We start from the raw sequence: 25,210 nt of genomic DNA, 5'->3' as shown, positions 1-25,210 counted from the left end.
TCAAGCACATTCATGAGGCAAATGGAGCCCACATAGAAGGATAGTGTTGGAGCATAGTTTTTGGGGAGGGGCGTAGGTTTTTTTGGGGGTGGGCATCCAGAGATGGGGTTTTCTGCTTCCTAAAGGAGCTTCTTGGGCAAAGAGTGTCTCTTCTTGAGCAAAGAAGCCAGGAGTGCTAGGATGGGGCTGATGGGCTTACTGTTGACTTTGTTGACATTGCCCTGGATCTCTGCTTGAGTCAGCAGCTCTTCATACACGTCCCTTTCCCTTTCCATATCCTCAGAGGCAATCTGAAGGAAGAAGGGAGAAAACAGCAGTCAGGACAGGAGCACCTCCTTAGAGCTGCCTTTGGGGAGCGGTGGCAAAAGCTTCCCAAGCTGGGAGGTGCTGGCATGGGGCTAAATGGGCTGGCGGATGCACTAGACCCACATGGAGACACTGCTGCAAGGGCCTCTAGGCCTTCCTCCCCACTGCCCAAAAGCAGGAAGGCGCTTGGAGACTCAACACTGAGTTCCTGCAATGAAAGGGAACATTCCCTGTCCCCCCCATCCTCCTCCTGGACCAAGCAGCGCTGCCAGAGGCACATTCCCAAACAACTAGCAAGAAATAACTGAAGCATCTTGTGCAAAACACGTGGCTGCAAGGCAATACCAGCTTTCAGAGCTGCATCCCAACGCTGCAAACGTGTATTCAATCAATCTACTGCAGTGTCAGGGAGCATTTCTAAACTGAAGGGAGCATTCCTATCTGGGCAATCTTCCAGAGGCCACATACCAGCAGCGCACAGGGCCAGAGGCAAAAGTGGGTGGAGCAACTGATGCAAATTTCACCTCTGCACAGTTCACAGTAGGCTAGTTACTACACAAACCTAGAATTTGCATTGCCAGACATCAAGTGCACATCCTACCAGACAAAAACACTCAAGGAGAGTAAACTGGACTGAGGAGGCATGTGGCTTAGGAGGGGGGGTGGCCTGGGGAGAGTAACAGTTTAATCACACTTTCCTTACTGCTTTGAACTTTATAGGAAAAGCTGTGTGTTAACTATCACAGTCTGGTTTGCAGGCAGACAGAAAGAAATTCAGCATAGGTCACTTTCCTGCCAAGTTCCATGCAAGTCCTGATTCCTAGGCAAAGAGACTTTTCCTATTTTAATTCAAAAGCATAGTGCATTGGCAGGTCCTGGCACTGCGTTCATTCAAGCACATGCCCTGGAGAGGTGCAAGAGAAGAGCAGGGCACGGCAAGTCTTTCCTCCCCACATGACAGAGCTTTCACCTTGTGGCAAGCCTGCTCTACCCTGAGGCAGCTGTGGGTTGAAGCCATCAAAGCAATCTCTCCAGCTGCAGGTCTAAGCACTTCCACAATATGGAGCAGAAAGAGCCACGTGCAAACCTCATAGAGGTTTGGGTCATTCGGCGGTATACAAAATAAACTTTACCTTGTTCCGTGCATTTTCTGTCTTGTCCCGCTTTGCCTGGTACAGGGTGCTCTGGTAGGTGGGCGCAAGGGGCTCTTCCAGATTCACCAACATGGCATTGGGGTTCCTCATTGCCGCAAACGTTTCGACAGGAATCTGGCGGTCGATGGCATCGTTGATTGCAATCACAGCCGCGTGCACTGGAGGGAACACCAGGCACAGGCTCTGCTCAGTCACAGCCCTGGAGATGGCTCAATGAGCAACCCAACCCCACAAGCCCAAGCCCCTTCCTTTTCTTGGGAGGAGAACGTGGGCACTTGGGCAGAGAACAGGAGCTCTGGCAGCACAACATTGGCAAGCACCCGTGGCTGCAACCTCCAGGCCCTGCGTGATATAAAATCTCTGCCACTTTTACAGACTGAATCCCTTCCGTCATATTTAATTCTTCCAATAGATTATGTCTCCATGGTAATGCTCTATCTCACACGACCAACCCGAAAAGAGTGAAACCCATTTCCCCTTACGTGCTGCTTCATCCACAGAGAGCTCGTTGGCCAAAATCCCACCAATCTTTCCAAAGGCAGGCATCTGAATCCCATACTTCTCCAGCTCGAGCCTCATGTTGCTGATTTCCTCCTCTGGAATAGCACAATGGAAAAGGACCAGCAGGTGAGCCCCAGGATATGCCCATCTGCACTTTTTAAAATACCAGGTAAAGGCAGCCAGGTATTTCCCCATCTCCTTCCTCCCTGCCATCCACAAATCCCAGTGACAGGTCCAGCCACTGGTGGAGGAGATAGCACCTGGGAAGGCCCCCTACTCGAGAACGGCAAGGCCTGGTCCAAGTCTGGGGTTTGATCTTCAGCAGAAAGCAAAGGGAGGCTCTGCTGTCCAACCCAACAGCCAGATGGTGCCGTTTCTAAAAACAAAAACTCAAGCCACTTCCTCCATGGCCTACCCAAGGACAGGAAGGCAGGAGCTCCCCTCACCTGTGAAGTCCACTTTGCCATACAGGTCTTGAATCTGCGGGGCCAATCCCAACTTGAACAGGTACAAACTGAGGAAAAATAAAGGACGATCAGGCAGTGGGGTGGGGGGGTTGGTTTGTTCTTTCTCTTGCTTTTATTATGCATTTTGAGTTTTTGTACTGCTTTTATGCTATGAACCTCCTGAGATCTTCAGATGAAGGGCGGTATACAAATTCAATAAATAATAAAATAATAATAATAAAAACTCCGGGGGGAGATTAAAGGAGAAGCCACAGAAATGCTGTTTGAAGGAAATTTGTGGGATCTCTTCCTCTTGCGATTTTTAGATTCAAGTTGCCTCTTGCCCTTAAGTCTTCCACACATAGAAGATCTCCCTCTGTCAGAACAGGGCAAATTAGAAGCAGGGAGACTCCCTAAATTCCTGAGAATAAATAGCTTCTCACCATGACAGAAACGGGGGGGGGGGGGGGGGATCGTTCTGCAGGGGGCAGGATTAATCACCTATCCATGCTGATGTTAGCACAACTGATTCAGGACCGAGGCAGGAAAAGTTTAATTTCTTTTCTGGCCACCCTAGAAACTAATACCGTCTAGCCTTGTTAGCGTTAGCATGTTCAGTTTTCCAGGCAGGAACTATGGGTGCGTGGTTTAATTTTTGATAGAATCAACAAACATAATGTAAGCCCAGATGGGGTTTAAGTAGGCAGTTGAAAAGAATGCATTTCCTTGCCAACAAAGCAAGGAAAGTGAGAATTGACTGATTCTGCTGGGAAGCAGACTGTTGATGCCAGTTACCTTTCTAAGAGACAGAGAGAGAAAGAGAAAGGGGCAGGCGGGCAAGGATATTTCTTCCAGCCTCAAAACATCATCTGTTGTATCGCCTCACCTGCGCCCCTCTGTGTGATTACCTGAGTGCGTGAATGCAGTAGATGCAGCGTGGCATGTTCTTCCGGTCATAGATGTCTGTTGTTTCTGGGTAAAAAATCTGAACGCAAAGAAAAAGAGGCCCACTGATTCCTCCACATGCTTGGCAGAGCAAAACAGAGCAACGGTTTCCCCAAAGCTCACTCCTCCACTGTGCCCGCAAGCTCAGTCCTTTTGTGGGGAGGGGGGAAAAGGGAGAAGAGAGGGGGCACTCTGCAGCACCCCAAGGAAGAGTTGGCAGGAGGGAGAAACATGAGGACTATGCCAAGAACCTGGAGTGAAGAGGTAAAGTGGTTTGGAGTGCTCCACTCTTGGTTCCCATGTGCCTGTTTCTTCTGCCATCCCCCTCCCCAACCTTCAAAGACTCCTTCCATTCCCAGTCCAGGCAAAGTTACCTTGGGGAGGCCAATCTCTGCCATTGCATTCAGCCACTGAATCACGTTGTCTGTATGCCGGAAGTGGAGGCCCGTAGCCTGAAACGCAGAGGAAGAAGCGGGAGACGTGAAGGAAGGTGCATTGTAAGTTTCTTTAAAGCTGCTTTTAGTATTGTGTTTTAGTATTGTAACCTGCCCTGAGACCTTAGGGTGAAGGGCAGGTAATAAAATAAGTAAATAAATAAAACAAGGAAGAAGCATCATGCACGCAGGCAGACTGTGTTCAGGTGGATCAGCCCCCTTCACCCCAGAAGACAGGGATTTGGGGTGGGGGTGGGAGTCGTGTTGACACATTTCTGTGCAAAAGCTGCCGCCTGAGCCTCACTGTAGCTGCAAGGGCCTTCAGAAAGCATCCCATACTCTCCTCTAAGGAAGACTTTCTGTGATCAACAAACGAAACTGAGACTATTTGCATACTTTCTTATTGCTAGTGAAAAGCCATGCACCAATTTTTAGGAAATGAAATAAAAATCGGGGCACACCAACTGTGACACATCTTCTCATATATCCTGCTCTGGGCTTTCCAGCAGCTGCAGTTGGGCCGATTGCTTATTTCTGCCCCCGCGAGATGCCTCATTACAGAAGAAAAATGCTTGCCTACCTTATACCTGGTCTGCTCCCGGTCGTAGATCTTCTTGAGAGACACCACTTTGGGGGAGAAAAAGTTTCCAAGCTTGGCCAGGTAGACCCCGTTCCTGAGCCCCTCCTCCAGCTCCGTTGTGGGGGGCAGCTCCTCATTGAGGCAGGCCTCCATCCACCTGCAAGCGGGAGGGGTGGGGGAGAAGGACGTGAGTTGAGACCACCCAGTTCTAGCTTTTTATTCTTTATGCTTGCTTGCTTGCTTGCTTGCATGCCTGCCTTTCAACAAATAACTACCAAGGATGGCTCATAAGGAATTAATAAGATCAGCTGCGGTGGGGAAGGGCTGTGGAACTGCATTCCTGACTCCACTTGGGAGTCCAGCCCAGAAACACCCTCATCCAAGAGCATCTGGACCTGCACACAGACAAAACACCTGCTTGAGCACCTGGCCCAGAAAGGAAGTCTCCTTCCTGCAGAGGCTTCCTTGGTCAGTCACCTGCCACTGCCGGTTCTCACAAGGAGGCACCACCATTAATAATGGTCTCTTCGGCCTGCTAGCCAAGTGGTCCCCTCCAACTACCTGTTATAAGTAAAGATGGCCAAGAATCAAGCTGGCAGGCACCAAGAATCAAGGCTGGCCGATATCTGGTTTTCAACATTGTGATATATCACCAGTTAAACATTGTGATATACCAATATATAACGATGTCTGAAATAAAGATGGAACTATGTATAGGTGAACAGTAGGGCTGGGTGATACCTGGTTTTCAACTTTGTGATATACCACCAGCTAAACATCTCAATATTCTGATATATCACAATGACTGAAATACGGATGGAGATATATAGATGCACTGGCTGGCTTCACAGTTTTTCCCATGTTGTGATTTTTGCATAACACACACACACACACACACACACACACACACACACAAAATATTGAATCCAGGTCAAAAACTAGGAAAACAATATAATATCATGATATGGACTTCAAACCAGTTTTGAACAATATATCGCCTAGCCCTAGCCAAGGCAACTCCTTTGAGAACATTGTCTACCACCTTGGGTTTCAACAGCTGAACAGCATCCCACAGAGCATAAGCAGAGGTGACCCTCAGCCTCTTTGCCCAGTGACGGAGCAGCAGCAGCAACCCTCCTCGCAGGGGTGTTGGTTGTGCAGTGTGTTCCAGTTGCTGCCCTGGCTTCCCTCAAGCTATCATAGTGAAGACAATCCAGCTAGCTTCAGGTTCTGCCCCCTCAATTCTGAAAGGACCGAGAAAAGACCTTCCAGGCAGAACTGCTTTGGCAACAACTTCCTTCCGACTACAGAATACAAAACAGCAAAGGGTGACTCAGGAAGCAGCAGGATTACCGCATCTGCAGGGGGTGACTTTGGCTGAACCAGCGACAACTGGTCCCATCCTTTTTCTCCCAGAAACCACAGCCCTGCACTTCCTCCTCTGCTGGGTGCTTTTCTCTTTCAGCCCCCCTTCCTGTTTATTGCCAGGGAAGGCAGCTGCCCAACCCCTTCCTCTCTTCACAGCCTGCTCCAGCCAGGTCTGAGGCAACATCCAAAGAAGAAATGTATGCCAAGGGCCATCTATGGGCTACAAAAACAAGCCGCGAGGCATCCTCCAAGGTGGTGGGGGCAGGTGGGCCCAGGTGCTTTCTGCATGGGTAAAATGATGCCAGAAGAGAGGGTGAAATTGTGCCCCTTCCTGTCTCCAACAGAGCAAAGAGTCTAAGCCACAAGGAAGTCTCTTGCAGGGGAATGAAAGGGCCCAGCTGCCCTTGTAATAGCCAATCTCTGGCTTCTGCAGGGGGGGGGGGGGGGCTGTGGCCTCCCTGAACCATCCATGCTGGATCCCCGCTAGCAGCTGCCTGGGGGAGCCACAGGAGCTCAGGTACCCTCAGCTCCTTCTCAGCCCTAACGTGGGGAAAGTTTTGGAGCGCTGATGAGGACCCCAGCAGGGGCATCTCTTCCCCAGGCCAACTGTGGAGTGGAAGCCCTGGGGGACCCACAGCCCTCCCTGTCTCCCTCCCTCTGGGCCAGGGCTCTGCTTCCCTACCTGCATGTGCCCGTGGGGGGACAGGAGCACTTGCCTCTTACTATCAGCTCCTCAGGCTGGATGGTGGGGCGGGGGGGGGGGGGAGATAAACCAGCCATTGAAGCCTCTGACAAATAAGTCTACAATGCTCAGGAAGGGAGGAGGGAAGAGAGGCAGAACCCAACACACCCAAACACACCAGCCAGACATGTTTCACCATGAGAGGAGGAGGGGGAGAGCCCTCCAAAGCTTGCAGCTGGACAGACAATTTGGGGGCGGGGCACTGCAGGGAACTGGAAGAAGCAGCACAGGAAGTGCAGGTGGCAGATGTGGGGTGGGGGTTGATTTAGCAGGCTCCAGAAGGGCCGGCACACTCTTGCAAACCTTTGAGAACAACTATTTTTAGGAGCCTCCAGAAAGGCCCTTTCCCCACTTTCCGGCTGTCCTGGCTGGCTCCAGCTCTCCAATGCCCTCTGAGCCAGGCAGAGAGGTAGGGAAGGAAGAAGCTTCCCCCCAGCCTGCAGCGGGCTGATTTGGACTTGGTCTGCCACCAAAAGCCTCTGGGAGGAAAAGGAGCAGAAAGGAAAGTGTGCCTGGGAGGTCTGCTGTTCCACCCCGAAAGTCCCATGAGCTCCGAAAGTGGGGCAGCTACTGCCACACCCCTTCCTCTGTTGCACAGGTCTTTCCTTTCAGTTAGCTTTTGGGGGGGGGGCACGGGGAGCAGAAGGCTGCCTCTAAAAAAACACCTCTGAAAAGGGTGCATCTGTGCGAGGGAAACTGCCTTGTCTAGACTCACACAGAGAAACGGCTAGGAAAAGGAATCCAGCCCACCCGGAGGCAGTCCTGAAACGGAAAGTTATTTTCCAAGGACGAAGCAACATTTCACAGAAACTCTGGCCAAATCCTCAGATTGCTCAGTTCCAACCTCTTCCTCCTACACCCACCGAAAGAAACTTTCCAGTGAGCGGCTCAGGCAGGCAGGCACTGCTACCAAATTTAAAGCATGACATCATCCCAGGCCACACCCAGGCCTGCTGTGGCTGCTGTGGCATTGAATGTGCTGGCAGAGTTAGGCCAAGCAACGCAGCTGGGCTCTGGGAAAGACCAGCGCTCAGGCAAGATGTTTTCTATTCTTAACACTGCAGGGAAAAAGGGCCCACTCTGAGGAAACACCACCATTTTCATGCACCCCAGCTAGGACAAACAGGTGCTCTGGGCAGCCCCAGCCCCACCCAGAAAACCCCTCCCCATTTCAGCCACCAGTCTCTGGTGCAGGATGCCAACAGCACCTGTTGAGAAGGTGGCTAATAATAATAATAATAATAATAATAATAATAATAATTTATTATTTATACCCCGCCCATCTGGCTGGGCTTCCCCAGCCACCCTGGGTGGCTTCCAACTAAATATTAAAATACAGTAATACATCAAACATTAAAAGCTTCCCTAAACAGGGCTGCCTTAGAAGGCTAAGCCTTCCTGAACTCTCAGGAGAGCCTCATGCACTGCTTCCTGCCTCTGTCTCCAAGGAGGCAGCAAGAGAAGGGTGCTCTCTGGGCAAACAGCGGCCCTGCCAAGGGGAGCCGGGCAGGAGGGACTCTCAAAGGGAAGCAAAGGACTCTCTGAGGCAGAAGAGGAGGTCAGATGCTGGGGGGGCCACATCCCCCAAGCTCTCTCATCAGACGGGACGGCTGAATGGGACAAAGCTGTGGGCAGCCATCTATCTTGGGCCTGCCCATCACCCATGTTTATTATGGCAAACAGCCAGCATACTAAAACCAGAATTTCTGCATATAGCCTGCCCATAAAAAGCAAGTTTGGAGTGGGAGACTAGGGATCACTGTTTCCAGGATCCCTTCTCGTTGTGAGAATTTTGTGGGTGAGCTGAGAGTTTGTTTGGACGCTGGAGGCAGAGGAGGAGGATGTGTCAGAAGGAAAATGAATTGATATTGATTTATTCATATATTATAAACTTTGCATTAACATAACGTTTTTACATGTAACTGTGTATTTTTTGTAATATTTTGTTTAAGTTGACTGTAGTTGCTTCAGTTTTCTGTACACAGCTTAGAGATACTTTTAATATATCATATTTAATATGTTATCATTATATAAATAATCTAAAAAGAGCCTGATGACACCAAGTGCAGAAAAAGAACCTGTCAGCAGCACCAGGAGGAGAATTCCCATTTCTACAGGCAGCTGAGCTGTAAGAAAGGTAAAGGTAAAAGACTCCTGGATGGTTAAGTCCAGTCAAAGACGACTATGGGGTTGCAGTGCTCATCTCGCTTTCAGGCCGAGGGAGCTGGCATTTGTCCACAGACAGCTTTCCAGGTCATGTGGCCAGCATGACTAAGCCACTTCTGGTGCAACGGAACACCGTGACAGAAACCAGAGCACACAGAAACGCCGTTTACCTTCCCGCCACAACGGTACCTCTTTATCTACTTGCACTGGCATGCTTTCGAACTGCTAGGTTGGCAGGAGCTGGGACTGAGCAACACTTCGTTGCATGCCAGGAGTATTTGTTGCCCCACTGAAATTCACAGCCCTATGTTAGCTGTGCCCATTAATTTCAACGAGCATACTCAGAGGAAGACTAGCACGGGGCACAACCCTTGATCTACAGATTGAAGGCAAGGCATCCGCAACGGTAATCAAGGCCCATCATATAATCAAAACCAACAAATCCAGAAAACTCTGTCAGCACAGCAGGGACAAAATGGGAGTGGGAAGGAGTTTCCTCTGAAGGACAAGAAGAACAAAGCAAACCCGTCCGACTTGTTTGGCCTCCCCTGAAGGGCCCTCCCCGTGCGGGAAAACTAGGTGCAGGCAGGAGGAGCGCCAGGTAGTTCTGGGAGATGTTCCAGCCACCTTCATGGGCGGCAAGGAGGAGGCAGCCTCCATCCCCCTGCCCTGAGGCCGCTGCGTTAGAGAGCAGCTGCTGCAGCCCCATCCTTTGGGGAGGCAACTGACCTCCTGAGCCAGGCCCTAAAAAAACTCTGGCAGCCAGCCAGGTGGGCTGCCCTTCTACTTCCTTCTCTCTACAGCGCCTGCCATGGATCATGACCCCTGCCTCTCTTTGACACCTTCAGCCCTCCATTACTGCCTTGGACCTTGACCTCCTCTGGCCTCTCACTCCTCAGGCGCTTGACCTCCACCAGCCCATCTGCCTGTGGGTGACTGGCCAGGTCTGTTGCCCTCCCAGCCCTCCATCCAGGGCAATGGGAGCTGGAGTCTGACAACAGCTAGAGGGGCCCTGAGGCCCCCAAAAGATCAACACGTCTCTGCCCAGATCTCCCCCAAGAGGTTATTTGTCTTGGGACTCCAGAAACAAGCACACCACTGGGCCAGCCCTGAAGTGAAGGCAACCATAGGTCCGAGTCCTGAGCTGCGCCTCTCATCTGGAAGCTTTCTCAGCTGAGGCTTCCTGGTGCTTTTTGCGTATCATTCCATTTTCCCAACATGTATTCAAAGCAGCATGCAATGGAAAAAATAAACCACAGCCATAAAACCAGAGACACGTGAGATTCAAAGCAGCTCTCAGCCGTTCAAGGGAGCAAAGTCCTCCCCTCCAGCACGATCCCAAATATCTTGCCCTGAAAACCACAGCACCCAGCTTCTCAAAATGCATGGCGGGGTCTCTCCCTCAGCACAGCAGCAGAACCCACCACCTGGTTCTTGGGCCCCAGGGCCATTATGGCCGCTTGGCAGCTGCAGGGATCTGTGCAGAGCGGTAGCAGCAGGCAGCAGCATCTTCTCCTTGCCCAAGCCCTCTTCCAAGGTCATCTTCCAATTCACAATGGGCCACAATGAGTCCACCTCCCTTCTCCAACCTGACACTGCAAAGAACCTCCAGTGTCGTAAGGGGAAAACAGTCAAGCAGAGAAGCAAGGTCATAGAGCAGAAAACAGCAGAGTGCCATCTTGGCCGGCTGGTGAGAACTATAGGCTGGAAACTGCTAAATTTTTGTTACAGCTGGGTTCTTTTAAGTCATGTTTATTATGCAGTATTTTATCGATATTTTGTGTCTCAGCTGGAGAGGGGTGTCCAACCTCACTGAGCATGAGCAAAACCCACCCACTGAAAGAGCTGTCCCACCAGGAAGCAGAACTTGTCTGGGCAGGCAACCAAAGAGCCCACCTCTAACTGCAGCCAACCCTGTCAATATTTGTTATGCCATTACGCAGAGCCATCATGGCCAGGGACTTTGGTGACCAAGGGCACTCCAAGGGCCACAACAGGTTCCCACCCCAACATATTTTTTTCAGAGGAGGCGGAACACCAACAGGCTTTGCGGTTACCGAGAACTCTGGGTGGACCAGAGCTGGGGTAGGGGAGAAGAGAGAGGGGCAAGGACTCCAAAGGCCAAATGAGCCACTGCTCATCAGGCCCTGAAGAAGCCCAGAACCAAAGCAGAGCCTGAAACTGAACCCAGCGGTGGGAGGAAGGTGACAGTCTCCGACCTAGAAGACATGGTGCAAACCCTGCTGCGAGTGGCTCTCTTGTGCAAGACGCATGTCGGGGGGGAAACGTTACTTCCTCTTCCAAGAGGTGTTTTGTCCTCACTCGGTACTCACAAAGGGGCCTTCACGGGCTGTGCTTGAAAGAAAGCCAGGATCTCTGCCCTGAAGGCCTCAAGGTCTAGTTCCCACACCACAGGGCCTGTTCAGGCAAGCAGCGAGTGCTTTGTTCCAAAGGCTGACTGAGGGTCAGTGGTTGCAACACCAGGCCAGCGCTCAAGCAGCTGGGAGTGGGGAATTGGGAGATCCCTTTTCTGCGTCAATGTGGCCTGAATCCTCCTGACACACTTGGCTCGCCCACACTGGTGCGCACGGCCAGCCTTCACACAGCAAGTCAAAGTGCGAGGAGAGAGAGAAGACAACAGCCCTCCTTCGGCAGCTGAAGAAAAGGATCAGCCTGGGCACGCTGCTGCTGCTGCTGCTTCAGAATCTCCAACGGCACATCTGGGAGGATCCTTGCCAGGTGTGTGGAGCCCCATTGTTGTCAGCTGCCAAAACGCAGGATCCTCCCCCACCGATAACAAGCCCAGGCACCTGCTGAAAACTCCCGACTGTCAAGCATGTACAAGTCCCTAGCAAGTAACTTGGAGGGCATAAGACTGCAAAGCCTCCCAGGATCCCCCAGGCATGCAGGGCTGGGGCTCAGAGCTGGGAAAAAGGCTAAGGACCAACATCAGGTTTTAGATTCGGGGTGGGTGGGGTGGGGACCAGCTGCCTAATTTAGATAGTTGCTGGGATTTATCCAGTCTTGATGGTGGGTGTTGCAAAGAGCAGCAGCAGGATACAGGCAGTCAGAGGCAGAGGAACCAGGAAGGCACAAGGAGTCAAATGCTAGCCAAGGCAGAAGTATCGGCCTCCAGGAGACGCCCCAGCCATTTGACTCCCAGCTACACAGAGAGGAGGGACGCGGGTGGCGCTGTGGGTTAAACCACAGAGCCTAGGACTTGCGGTTCAGAAGGTTGGTGGTTTGAATCCCCGTGACGGGGTGAGCTCCTGTTGCTCTGTCCCAGCTCCTGCCAACCTAGCAGTTCGAAAGCACGTCAAAGTGCAAGTAGATAAATAGGTACCGCTCCGGCGGGAAGGTAAACGGCGTTTCCGTGAGCTACTCTGGCTTCGCCAGAAGGGGCTTAGTCATGCTGGCCACATGACCCAGAAGCCGTACGCCGGCTCCCTCGGCCAATAAAGCGAGATGAGCGCCGCAACCCCAGAGTCGGCCACGACTGGACCTAATGGTCAGGGGTCCCTTTACTCTTTACCTTTACACAGAGAGGAGGGGCTTGAATCTAGATATCTGTTGGTTAGAGCATGGTGCTGATAACACCAAGGTCACAGGTTTGATCCCCATATGGGACAGCTGCATATTCCTGCATTGCAGTGGGTCGGACTAGATGATCCTCAAGCTCCCTTCCAACTCTATAATTCTATGAATTCAAGGCAAGTTCAGGGAAGAGGCATTGAGGCAGGGGGGGCAGCCATCCCTGTCCCCACTTACCAGAGATCCTGTGACACCAATGCACTGAGAGTTTTACAGTTTTATAGACTAAGAGAGTAAAGCTGCAAACCCAGGTGGGCAAGGAAGATGGAAGTCCCCCCCCCCCTAAAAAGGCCAAGAGGCCAAGAAATTGGTCTGTGCTTCCTTCCATCTCAACTTCATCCTGTTCAGGCAAGCAGCAACCTCTCCATGAAGCAGAAGGGCAAGAGTGGCCCATGGGGGGGGGGGGGAGCACCTGCTGTTCCACGCCCAAGCAAAAGTGGGCTTTAAAAAAGAAGAAGAAAGACTAGGGCTAAGGAGACGGTTATCACAGCACCAAACCTAGCAGTAGTACTTTACCATTTTCTGGTCTCCACTTTGCTGTCTCGGAAAAGGACCACTGAGAAGCCCTGTGAGATTGGAAAGGGGGACAAAAGGAATCTGCAGCAGGCTGGTGGTGTCCATCGTGCCAAGTATGCTAGAGAAAGGAAGAGAGGCTGCCAAGCCAGGAACTGAGGAACTCTGGGCAGAAGTGCAGCACCTCTGGGCAGAAGTGCGGCACACTGATAAGCACCAGTCCACAGCAATTCAAAGAAAAAATTACAGAAGCTTAAAAAAATTGCTTTGTAGGCTCCTGCTGGTACATCTGAGGTATGAATGAATGAAGTATATGAATGAATAGGCACACACAACCCAGCTCACCTCCCTCCCAACCCTGGCCAAGCTGGCCGTGGAAGCAGAGAGCAGCATTTCATGCAATGGAAGGGCCTGGTGCCTCCACACAGGAGTTGCTTTTATCTATCAGGCTGTAGAGGGAGGATTTAAAAATGGCAACAAGCTTAGATCTTCTGAATGGCACAGCAGTGGAAACCTTGCATGTCCCAAAAGCTGAAACGTAAAGGGCTCTGCATTGTCCAAGACACCACAGCCAGGTACTACAAGAACCTGAATCAGCTGAGCTGGCCTTCATCCCTTGTGACATAGGTTGCACCAGAACAGTGCCAACATGGGCTCAAATTACAAGGAGAAGGAAGTACGGCTAATCATTGGGTTGTGGGTACTGTTTTGGGGGGGGGGGTGTTAAATAATTTGATTTGCAATATACATATTAAAAGGTAAAGGACCCCTGACAGTTAAGTGCAGTCACAAACGACTCTGGGGTTGCGGCGCTCATCTCGCTTTATTGGCTGAGGGAGCTGGCGTACAGCTTCCGGGTCATGTGGCCTGCATGTCTAAGCCGCTTCTGGCGAAACCCGAGCAGCGCACAGAAATGACGTTTACCTTCCCTCCAGAGCGGTACCTATTTATCTACTTGCACTTTGAGGTGCTTTCGAACTGCTAGGTTGGCAGGTGCTGGGACCGAGCAATGGGAGCTCACCCCGTCGCGGGGATTCAAACCGCCGGCCTTCTGATTGCCAAGCCCTAGGCTCAGTGGTTTATTACATACATACAAAAAGAAAACAATTGTACAAACAACAAGGAGGGGGAAAAACATGTACTAAAAAATGAAAAAGAAAATTAGAAAAAAGAAAAAGAACAAAGATAAAAAAGGAGAAAAGGAAAAAGAGAAAAAGTAAAAATAGAGAAAAGAAGAAAAAACTGTCTATTTTAGATCTTATTAGGACTTACATGAAAATTGTTTAAATGGGTTGTGTACTTTTGATGGTCTTATTGTTTATGACTACTTTTATTACGTTTGTAATTATGTGGGTTTTATTCATGTAAGTCGCCTTGTACATAGTTTTAACTATGAAAACGCAGCATTCAAATAATATGCATGTATTATGCAATAGTTCTTCCTGGAGGCATGGACTGTCCAGGCAATGGAGCAGCTGGAAGCTGGCAGATTCATTTCCTTAGAGGTCACCTTCCCGGACAGCGACCTCTGACCAAGGATGATGAAGTCGAGGACATCCAGCAATATCGCCAGCCGCCCAGGTCTCTTCAGACTGTGAGGATTCTAGGAACTTAAGTCTCGAACTGCAACAGCAGCAAACTGGAATTGGCTGTTTATTTGCCAGCAGTTCTGTACATGCCAAGTCTATTCCCCAAAGAAACGGAAGGTCATCCATAAAATAAGGCTGTCGTCTCTCATCCCCAGATGGATCAACTGCGGATCAGCATGAGGGCAGGAGTGGAAGTTTTGCCTTTGCTGCTCCGCAACTACAGTGTCCACAAAGCAGAGCCCACTGACACTTCACAGGGCAGATGCTCTTACCAGCCAAAAATACTGACCTTTTGCTGCAGATGGCAAAGCAGCAGAACAACCACAAGAGGATACTTGCTAAAAACAAAGTTTAGTTTTATTTTTGCAAACTACTTTTACAGATTTTTCAGAAAACACCACGAGAGCAAGCCAGATAGAACACAAGGGAAAAGAGGAATTTCCAAGCACATTTATGACTGCAGCAGGAAATCCAGACAGACACTAAGAATCCAATCAGAGAGTCTCTCACATCCATCGTTCACATCAGATCAGAATGATTAATGACCCAGAGAAAAAGAGAGACGCTCTCTCATTGGCCAATGAAATAAATGGAAACCAACATGACTCTGTGGGCGGTGCTGATCCATTTGTTATGGCCCGTTTCGAAAGTATTTGGTCCCACGACTGGTTGACAGGTGGCATCAAAGGGGCTCTCACCTGGCTGCCCAAATCGGATAACCCAACAAGCTGCCTACCCTGTGGATTTCAAACTGCATCGCACTTCAACAACACTGAGCAAAAAAACCATCATAGCTTCAGGCTCCACAGATTTACTCAATCCAAGGCGAAGTTCACGAAACACTTGAGCCCAGCCAGCTATTTCCCCACAACTTCTCCACCCTTCAGAGGAGAGCCCTTTGTCAACAGCTTTAAGAGATGGAAACTAGCTGAGAAGGGCCTAGAGGGCACTTTATCGCCAACTAACCAAACCAAAATTTCTAACTGGAAAGGCTTCGCAAATTGCAGAAGCGCAAAGCCTCTTGCAAGGCTGCTGCAGGCTCTGCACTTGGGGCCCGGAAGAAAGAAAGGAGGGAGGAAAACGTGAGTCACTTCCTCATCTCATTCTTGGCCCAACAGTTCCTGTGTCATATTAGGAAGAGAGAGAGAGAGAGAGAGAGAGAGGAAGGAGGTGGTTAGGGTCAACCACATCGCACCAATTTGGGCAGCAAATGTTGCTGGTGGGGGGTGAACTCATGGGAGCTGTGGGCCAGGGATTCCCCATCAGCCCAAATCTCAGGTGCTGCTTGGAGGGGAGACCGGACACCAGTTTGGCAAGTGGAGATAACCCCTTGCTCTGGTTCCTGTTCCAGGGCTTGCCTTGTCACAGAAAAGGCTCCCAAGAAGCCTCAAGGGAGCAGGGGGCAAGATGCTCAGAGAAAGATGCTCCAGGGAAAGGTTTCTTGGTGGCTCTACTCTACCTTGGGAAGGTCTCTGGGCTTGATGCACAGCACTTCCAGGCAGAACTGGGGAACAGTCCACTTCCTGAAATCCTGGGCTTGCCTTGTAAACAACACTGGGCTAGATGGGCCAATGGTATGAGGCAGCTTCCTCTCTTCCTAGAGCAAGAGAACCTGAACTGCCTCTGGACCGTAGGACATCATCAATCCACCTCAAGCATCTGCAAAAGCAGTGTTGAGCCTGCTCTTAAATCCTCTCCACTCCTGTAGCTCCATGGCCAGTTCAGAGATCAAACGCAACCCATAACCAACCCCAAAACACTCTTGATACATTCCCCCATTGCAGGAAGCAGCCTCCCTATTAAACCCTAAGCTTCCCTCACCTTCTGACATATCCCACAAACCTGATTTATCTTCTAGGCTATTAACCACTACCCTTTTGCTTTCGTATCCAGCAGTGTTATTATTCTGCCCCGTAATCGCACTCATTAATTTGGCGGCCACATGCTGATTTATGCTTAAAATACTATTTGTTTCCAGAGCAGCTTCAGATGATATGAAAATAAGGTTTCTTTGAAAGCAAAAGGAGTAAAAAGAGGTCAAAAATAATCCACTGGGAACTGCAGGTGGGAGTGGCACAGCCAAAGAGAAAGCAACGGAGCAGCTTAATTGGCCTGTCTCTAGGTGCCAGAAAACGGGGCAGCTGTTTCTGCAAAAGGTTAGACCTGGCAACAAAGCAGCAGGTCGAACTGCTCAGGGATGCTCTGTTCCACTTCCCACCCCAGCTGGAAGCTGCAATGAGCACCACTGGTGGTTCGAGCCAATGATACCCCTTGGGCATGTTAGCAGCATGGGGCTCACCACCCCTCTGAAAGGGCCCCCTTACCTCTTGGCTTCCTCCAGGTGGCAAAGATATTCATAGGCCACATTCTGCCGTCTCCGCTCATCCATCTCTTCTGCAGTCATCCTCTCATTATCCAGGACAGCTGCAAAAAGGCAGGACAGGGTCAGTCCAGGGAAGCCAGAAGGCCCCGAGGCAAAGTGCAGCTCAACAGGGGGTCGTCCCCAGGTGGGAGGTGTTGGGAGCTGAAGGAGCAAAGCCTCACTGGGTGCCCAGAAGCACCCAAGGTCCGGCACTCCCCCCAAACAGGACAGCTAGTGCCAAGGGTTTGTTTTTGTTTTTTGAATGGCTCACCTGTTCCCTCCAAGTCCCACAAGCAGCAGCAGCAACAACAACAACAACAACAACAACAACAACAACAACAACAACAACAACAACAACAACAACAACAACAACAATTTATTATTTATACCCCGCCCATCTGGCTGGGCTTCCCCAGCCACTCTGGGCGGCTTCCAAAAGAATATTAAAATACTATTAACAAGCAACAAATGGGGAGTCAACTCTCCTATACCACAAATATGTATTTAATTTAAAGCATTTTTACCCACCCTCTCACCCCTTAGGCAAGAAGATTGCCAGGGCTGCCTTGTTTGCAAAAACCAGGAGCAGGATTTTAACCCCAGACTCCGCTGGGAAGACGCTCGCCAACCGAAAGCACAGTGCAGGGAGCATCCTGCCCACCCCAGAAAGTACTGAAATAAGGCTCCACCACGCAGAGCAGAGGCTCCAACAGAGGAGGAAGCTAATCCAGATAGCCAGTCCAAGGACAGACTTGCCAGGTGCACACACCTGCTGTGACAAGAGGGTGAACAGTTTACATTCAGTGTGCTCCCTTCCCCCCCTCCACAAATAAAAAACAAGCTGATGACAACATAAAGCCACTGCACTGCCTGAAACTGAAAGTTCTTCTGAGACTTCCTGACTATGCTCACAACCATTCACAAGAAATAGACAAACTAACCCCATGCCTTGGGGGGGAGACAAGACACAAATCAGTGACTCTTGCAGAGGCAGCAAGAGTGGCTGGGGCAACCCAGTCACATGGGCAGGGTACAAATAAAATAATAATTATCATCATCATCATCACCATCCTCCTCTCTTTGCTGAACAAGCCAGCTTACTAACTGAATGTTATAATAATTACAGCTTCCTGGTTTGCCATGAAACAGAGCCACTCCAAATCCTGTAAGCAAAAAGCAGACTTTGGGCCCTAGAGCCCACATGCCTTTTGCATCAGACAAGGAGTCTTGTGACACCTTAAAAGACCAACACCTGAGATTCTGCACTACAGAACTACTTGATTTGAGGCAAAGTGAGCTTTTGTGAAATGGGCGGGGCTTCTCAGTGGCGCTTTCTGTATAAAACTTTGAGATCTTGACCAGTCAGTGCCCAGAACCTTCCAGAAGCATGGGAGGATAGTTTGTGAGCAGAAACGCGTTTCTCCATGAGTCAGAAAAGGAACGGTCTAGCCAAAGTGAGGCATGAGAACGCTCCGCTGACTCCTCTGGGAGAACAGAGCAAAGGGCACCTTCCCTCCCTGCATCTAAAAATACCAGGCTGTTTGGCTGACAGTGGTAAATATTCATGATTTGCCACAGAAATATATCTGACAGATCGTAACATTTATAACACTTTGCCTCAGGTGTAAGATCCCCACTGATTCCCTTTGTGTAGGAAAGTCAGCTTTAGTTCAGTGGCTTTGGTAACAGTCCCATGCTCCACATTTTAAAAAGTATCCATCAAATCTAGTTGGAGAGATAAGGCTATAATTGCGGGGTAATGAGGACCTCCAGTGGGAGGGTACTTCACAGCACCAGCCCCACAACCAAAAAGGCCCTGCTCCTCACAACCAGTCCTGCAGGACCCAAGATAAGACAGTGGAAAGGTGTCCCTCGGGAAGTTGTGGACTCTCCTTCCTTGGAGGTTTTAAGAAGATGTTGGATGACCATCTGTCATGGATGCTCTAGCTGAGATTCCTGCACTGCAGGGGGTTGGACTAGATGACCACTGGGGTCCCTCCCAGCTCCACAATTCTATGATATTTTACAAGGGCACATTATATTCCCGGGCAACTATTTAAATCAGAGGATCCTAAAATAGCTTCCTTTAACATAGTGGTTTGGGAGAAGATCCTCAGTTCAAGACACACTCATTGCTTCAGTCATCCGAATGAGACAATCCTGACACCCCTTGAGCAGCCAGGATGAACAAGACTTGCACACAAGATGCTCCAGTTCCAACCCTGGAGCTGAAAAGTCCTGGCTCAGATTACAGCTGCACGCTGTAATTGACAGCACATTCCTACACCACCCTGCAGTTTGATAAGAGTGCTGGGAACTGTAGCTCAGTGAATGGTAAACTACAGTTCCCAGGATTATTTCTGGGGTGTGTTTAAATGAATAGCATATATACACCCACATATGCCACACTGCCTCTAACGGGGTCATCCACTCCTACCTGCTGGGCCAATTCCAGGTAGAGGTTTGTGGATACAGTGGATGCTCGGGTTGCAAACGTGATCCGTGCGGGATGCACGTTCGCAACCCACAGCATTCGCAACCCGTGTTTACGCACGTGCGGGTTGCGATTCAGCGCTTCTGTGCATGTGCAATGCGCAATTTAGCACTTCCGCACATGCGCGACCGCTGAAACCCGGAAGTAACCCGTTCCGGTACTTCTGGGTTTCGGCAGTCCACAACCCGAAAAACGCAACCTGAAGCGGCTATAACCTGAGGTATGACTGTACTTCTGTCCCGTGACATTTGCCATTCTGCCCCCATGTTTTTCAACCCTTACGTGAAGCCACTGAATGAGCTCATCCACTGGTGAAAACCAGATCTGTCGGGCAAGGGTTTGGAAACAATAATGGACTGGATGAGGCCCAGTAAACTGAAAAGCCAACCTGACAAGGTAAAAGAACCGTCTGACAGCTTTGTGTGTCCAGGATGGTGGTGCTCCACATGCTCTGGAGGGGCTGTACTCTCCCTAAAGCAGGGGTCCCCAGCATTTCTGGGCCCAGGGATATATTTTAAAAAATCTAAGAGCTGTCAGGGACACCACAAAGTACCCATTTCACAGAAGAAAAACTGGGGATGCTCATAAACATTCCCTGCAACAGACAAACCCCACTGTCTGTGAATCGTTCCAAGGCCTAAGGATGAAGGGTGGTATACAAATTTAATAAATAATAGTAATAGCCCCTTTTGCACCTCACCAGCCAGGCCTGATTCTATAGCCAGCAGTTCCAGAGCCGCCAAAGAGCAATCCCTTCCTGCTGCCAGCTTTGAAACTACGCCTGGAGAGATAGGAAAGGACAGAGCCACCATCCTTATTGCCTGTAGACAGATCCTGTGGCTGTTTTCGATGCTGCCATTTCCTGGCAGTTTGGCATAGCAGGAACTGGGCAGCAGCATTATTCACACAGCTCACCCACAAAAAGTAGCAGCAATGACTTATGAAAGAATGTGGGTTTTAAAGTAAGGCTTCACCGTTTTTTAAAACCCCCCTGCTGCCACCAATACAGAGAGCCAGGCTGATGTAATAGTTACTGACTGCTGAATTAGGGGTGGGGAGATCCAGGTTCAAATGCCCATCAGCCCAAAAGTTCATTGGCTGATCCCTGGTCAGCCCTGTCTCTCAGCCTAACCTACCTCACAGGGTTGTTGGGAGGATAAAATGGGGGTAGGGAGAACCATCAGGTCTTTGCAGGAAGGCTGGCAAACAAATAGACAGCTCATTTCCCCCACTTTCTAAATGGAAAGGGTAGCTTGGATTAGCAGGCAGAAATCCAACAGGTTATGGCAAAGGTTCAGCTCTTTAACTTGCCCCCACCCCCACCACTCAGACCCATTTCCAGCCTAAACCCAGCACTCAGCTGCAGGCAGAAACCTTGAGCTTCATTCACTTGCACAAAGGAGTGTCATCCACAGAGTTCACAAGAAATAGGGAACACACAGTCGCCTGAGCCCAGCAACACTGAAATATTGGGACTCTTCCAATGTTTTCTAGCTCTCAGTACTTCCCTGGGATGCCAAGGTGTCTCCTTACAAAATGTGAGGGCGGCTAAGCACTGCCTCGCTGGTATGACACCTTTTGCATCTAGTCCAGCCCTGAAACTCCTCCTCACAGAAACCAGCGAGTTATCCGCTGACGCCCACGTGGAAAGGTAGACTGCCCTCAACCATGGAGGTTTGATTCGGCCAAAGGCTGCCACCCTGCTCGGTGGGAGCCAAGCCTCCTGCGCTTGGTGAAGCGAGGCATCCATGGAGCTGGGAGAACGGGCAGTTAGTGCCGAGAACCCGCCCCACGAGCTGCACGTCGCCGCCCTTCCTGCTCCAGGAGGGGAGCGGTCCTTACCCCGCCCCATGGCCCCTAAAATCGGGCCTCCCCCTCTTCCTCTCCCCCTCCCCGGCCCTCCCGGGAAAAGAAAGAGCGCGAGAGAAGGCGGCTGCTTCGCTCAAAGATGCCCAACAGGGGACCCAGCCCGTAACCCCGCGAAAAGCGACAGCGCGTGCAAACGAGCCCGAGAGAAACGCGCGCCGCTCGGCGAGGCAGGCCGTTCACACGAGCAATCCCGGGAGCACTGCTTCCCGCCCGCCCGCCCGCCATGTTGAGGGGGCGATGGGGAGGCAGGGGGCGCCGAGACTTTCACAGCGGGCCCGGCTTCCTGCTCGGCCAAATAAACCCACAGCCCCGGGCCAAGCGACCCAGCGTCCTCCTTCCCCGCCAGTCGGAACGATTCCTCCGGGCCCGGTAAGGGCTGTGCCTGGGCGCCAGCTCCAACAAAGCGGCCCCGGCGGAGGAGGAGGAGACGCTGGCACTAAACCGACGGCCCGAGGCATCTCTCAAGCCGCAAGCAACGCGCCCTTCCCTCCCTCGGCCCGAGACTCACAGCCGTAGTGGGGCCGGGCCACGCCCGCCCCGTCGATCTCCTCCGGGGTGGCCATGAGGACGAGCCAAGGCAGAGGGAGAGGCGGCGGTTCCGTCTAGTCGGAGCCCCTTGGTCGTCCGGCCGGGACGAGAAGGCTGCTGCTGTTTCTCAGGCTGCGGCGGCTGCTCGGAACGCGGGAGGGGAGTGTCCGCTCCGTCCGTTGGGCGGCGGCGAGGAGGTGGAGGCGGAGGGGAAGGCGGTAGGGAGCGGCCGCCCGTTCTCCTTCCTGGCGCGGCGGCGGCGCTGTCGGGCCAGCCCAGCGGGGTGTGTCTCCGGCTGCACCTCCCAGCCCAACCAGCTTGGCAGGAGCCTCCGCCAGGTCGCCCCGCCCAGTGGGCACTTGCTGGAAGAAGCGGCGGCTGGAGCCTCTCCGGGGAGCGCCGCAGCGGGGAAAGGGCTCCCACCGGAGAAGAGCCCGAGAGGCGATGCACGGCCCCTTTCCTGAAGACGCGCGACTCCGCGGAGAACCTCCATGTCCAGAGGCAGGATACCCCGCTGTTGCCGACGAGGAAGGTCTTGCCTTCGTATTGCCCGCTTTCCGCCTCCTTGTTGCGGCTCCGGGCTAGCTGCGGTTGGAAACCAGGACACTGGGGCAAAGGGACCCATTTGGGAAGTGGGGGCGGTGTTCTGTACCGTTGCAGTTTGCAACTCTGCATTGCTAACTCCTCGCCCAGTGCAACCGCGAATGATCTGCAGGAAACAGGCGGACGCCACCACGGAGCGAGCTGCCTCCGCTTCCTCGGGAAGGAGGGAGCCCCACCGATATGAAGGCAGCTCCAGGGCGATCTAGTAATACCATGCGGGGATGAGAGGCATTGGAGGGCTTCAGCCCTGCTTGGTAGCAAATCGGTTGCTTGTTCCCCGAGGAAAGAGAAGACATTCTGCGCATGCTCGGGGTGGGGGGGCACCTCAAAGCGGGAGGAATCAAACTCACAATGGGGCACATTGATAGAAGTGGGGCGGGGAAGGTTCGTTTCCTTTAATGACGGCAGATTTTGGCGAGGCCACGAAGAAACGAGGTCGTATTTCGGTTTCCTGGAATTTTTTTCTTCCCCTCATAAGAGTCACGCAGAGGAGTCTTCGCTGCCCCCCAATAAAATATTTGAGGGCTCCAGCCCCCCCATAGCTGTCAACTTTCAGATTTGAAAATAAGCGATCAGCAGCCTCTCCTGTCCCGGGGACAGCCTGCGGGATATCTAACAATCCGGGATAGCAGCGGTAAACAGCGCTGGAATAAGGGAATTTCCCGCAAAAAAAAAGAGAAGGTTGACGGCTATCCCCCCCCCCGCCCTAGTTGATGGTTATTGCCATTCAAATTGTGTGCCTGCACCCTGTCATGTGATTGATTATGCGGGGCGGGGCTTGCCTGCCCTCCCATATTTTATTCAAGTTGGCAACCCTGCCGCCAACTGGAAACCATAAGAAAAAATCAGGTTTTTTTATTAGGTAGCAACAGTGCTTTTTTTCTTTAAAAAAAATGTTTAGGGGTACTCTCTTTTTTAAAATATATTTTTATTAAGTACAAATTAGAAAACATACATATTCACAACAAAAGAAAATACAAAAGAAAATCCATCTAACCAAGGGGGGAAAATAGAGAATATTTTGTCTCTTTTCATATTTACAGTTATTTATAACTCTATAAGATGCTATTCACAATAAAGCAGTATATAATAATAATAATAATAATTTATTATTTATACCCCGCCCATCTGGCTGGGCCTCCCCAGCCACTCTGGGCGGCTTCCATAAAAACCAAAAATACAATAAAATATCACATGTTAAAAACTTCCCTGAACAGGGCTGCCTTAAGATGTCTCTTGAATGTCAGGTAGTTATTTATCACTTTGACATCTGCTGGAAGGGCGTTCCACAGGGTGGGCGCCACTACCGAGAAGGCCCTCTGCCTGGTTCCCTGTAGCTTTGCTTCTCGCAATGAGGGAACCGCCAGAAGGCCCTCGGCGCTGGACCTCAGCGTCCGGGCAGAATGATGGGGGTGGAGACGCTCCTTCAGGTATACTGGACCGAGGCCGTTTAGGGCTTTAAAGGTCAGCACCAACACTTTGAATTGTGCTCGGAAACGTACTGGGAGCCAATGCAAGTCTTTCAAGACCGGTGTTATATGGTCTCGGCGGCCGCTCCCAGTCACCAGTCTAGCTGCCGCATTCTGGATTAGTTGTAGTTTCCGAGTCACCTTCAAAGGTAGCCCCACGTAGAGTGCATTGCAGTAGTCCAAGCGGGAGATAACCAGAGCATGTACCACTCTGGCGAGACAGTCCGCAGGCAGATAGGGTCTCAGCCTACGTACCAGATGGAGCTGGTAAACAGCTGCCCTGGACACGGATTTGACCTGTGCCTCCATGGACAGCTGTGAGTCCAAAATGACTCCCAGGCTGCACACCTGGTCCTTCAGGGGCACAGTTACCCCATTCAGGACCAGGGAATCCTCCACACCTGCCCGCCTCCTGTCCCCCAAAAACAGTACTTCTGTCTTGTCAGGATTCAACCTCAATCTGTTAGCCGCCATCCATCCTCCAACCGCCTCCAGACACTCACACAGGACCTTCACCGCCTTCACTGGTTCTGATTTAAAAGAGAGGTAGAGCTGGGTATCATCCGCAGTGAAATGAAAGATAAGATATCAGGAAAAAAGGAAAAAAGAACAAAGAAAGAATAAAGAAGAGAAAAAGATCATAAGTGAACATTTTTAAAAGTAGATAAGTACTCACAATACATAGCCATTTCCCATCTATATTTATATTCAATTGTATAATTTCATCTTGTCCTTATCTACCTTAAATAAATTGTTTTAGTTTTTTAGGGGTACTCTCATTTTCCTACTCATATTGAAATACTCCCGCTCAATGAGGCCAAACTTAGATTCACAAAATGTTTAGGGGTATGCATCTCCCCAGAAAAAAAGCGCTGGGTAGCAATCTCTCTCACACACACACACAAACACATGCGCGTGTAGCAGCCAATATCAGAGTCCCTCCTCTTTGTAACTTAGTTCTGATTTAAACCTCCGGATATATTATTTCAGGCTACAAACGTTTTTAAAATGACCCTGCAAATGCAGCCAGTCCACCATCGTTCTCCGAATGAGAGCTCTCTAAAAATTAAAATCCGGACACAAAAGCCTGCCCCCCCCAACATCGTGTCTCCACTAATGGGAGTCCCCCATATATCTGTCAAGCGGTTGGAAAGTGTTTCTTTTTTTACATAGCCACGTGCAGTTCACCTGTGGCTGTGGATGTCATTGCTGCCCCCCCTCGTGGCACCATGGGTGTAGGCAGGGGGGCAGCTGCTGCCCCCAAATCAAATAATTAAAAGTATTGCAGTTTTCAAAGAGCATTTTATGAGCATCATTGAAGGGTTGGAGAGATTATCACTAGAAGGAAATGGCAACAGGAGGAAATGGACACTCCAGCTAGATTCTGCTGCCACCAAAGCTCAATTCATCCTTGCTGCCGCTCTGTTAGCCAAATATTCTGCTTTATCGGAACCTGTAGTAAATGCGCTAGTGCCTAAAAAGCGAGTTCTTTGTAATTTTGCAAAATATACTCGTTAACCGCAAGAAAGGTACTCACTGATGTTAATTTT

At 50.8% G+C, this 25,210-nt stretch overlaps 1 protein-coding gene across 1 annotated transcript in view; it reads right to left on the bottom strand.

The window, feature by feature from the left end:
• IQGAP1 (IQ motif containing GTPase activating protein 1) overlaps positions 1 to 21,866 on the bottom strand; it is a 45,480-nt gene extending 23,614 nt beyond the window's left edge. Inside the window, exons 1-9 of the mRNA XM_028706315.2 lie at positions 21,569 to 21,866; positions 16,660 to 16,759; positions 4,367 to 4,523; positions 3,727 to 3,804; positions 3,316 to 3,392; positions 2,408 to 2,475; positions 1,943 to 2,056; positions 1,440 to 1,618; positions 200 to 290 (exon numbers count right to left, since the gene is read on the bottom strand). Of these exons, the coding sequence (XP_028562148.2) occupies positions 200 to 290; positions 1,440 to 1,618; positions 1,943 to 2,056; positions 2,408 to 2,475; positions 3,316 to 3,392; positions 3,727 to 3,804; positions 4,367 to 4,523; positions 16,660 to 16,759; positions 21,569 to 21,623 (919 nt within the window). The 5' untranslated portion in view covers positions 21,624 to 21,866. The remainder of the gene's footprint in view (positions 1 to 199; positions 291 to 1,439; positions 1,619 to 1,942; positions 2,057 to 2,407; positions 2,476 to 3,315; positions 3,393 to 3,726; positions 3,805 to 4,366; positions 4,524 to 16,659; positions 16,760 to 21,568) is intronic.
• Positions 21,867 to 25,210: the final 3,344 nt, after the last annotated feature.

Source organism: Podarcis muralis, chromosome 14 (assembly GCF_964188315.1).
Source record: "Podarcis muralis chromosome 14, rPodMur119.hap1.1, whole genome shotgun sequence".
Taxonomy (NCBI): Eukaryota; Metazoa; Chordata; class Lepidosauria; order Squamata; family Lacertidae; genus Podarcis; species Podarcis muralis.
This window is presented reverse-complemented; position numbering and strand designations above follow the sequence as displayed.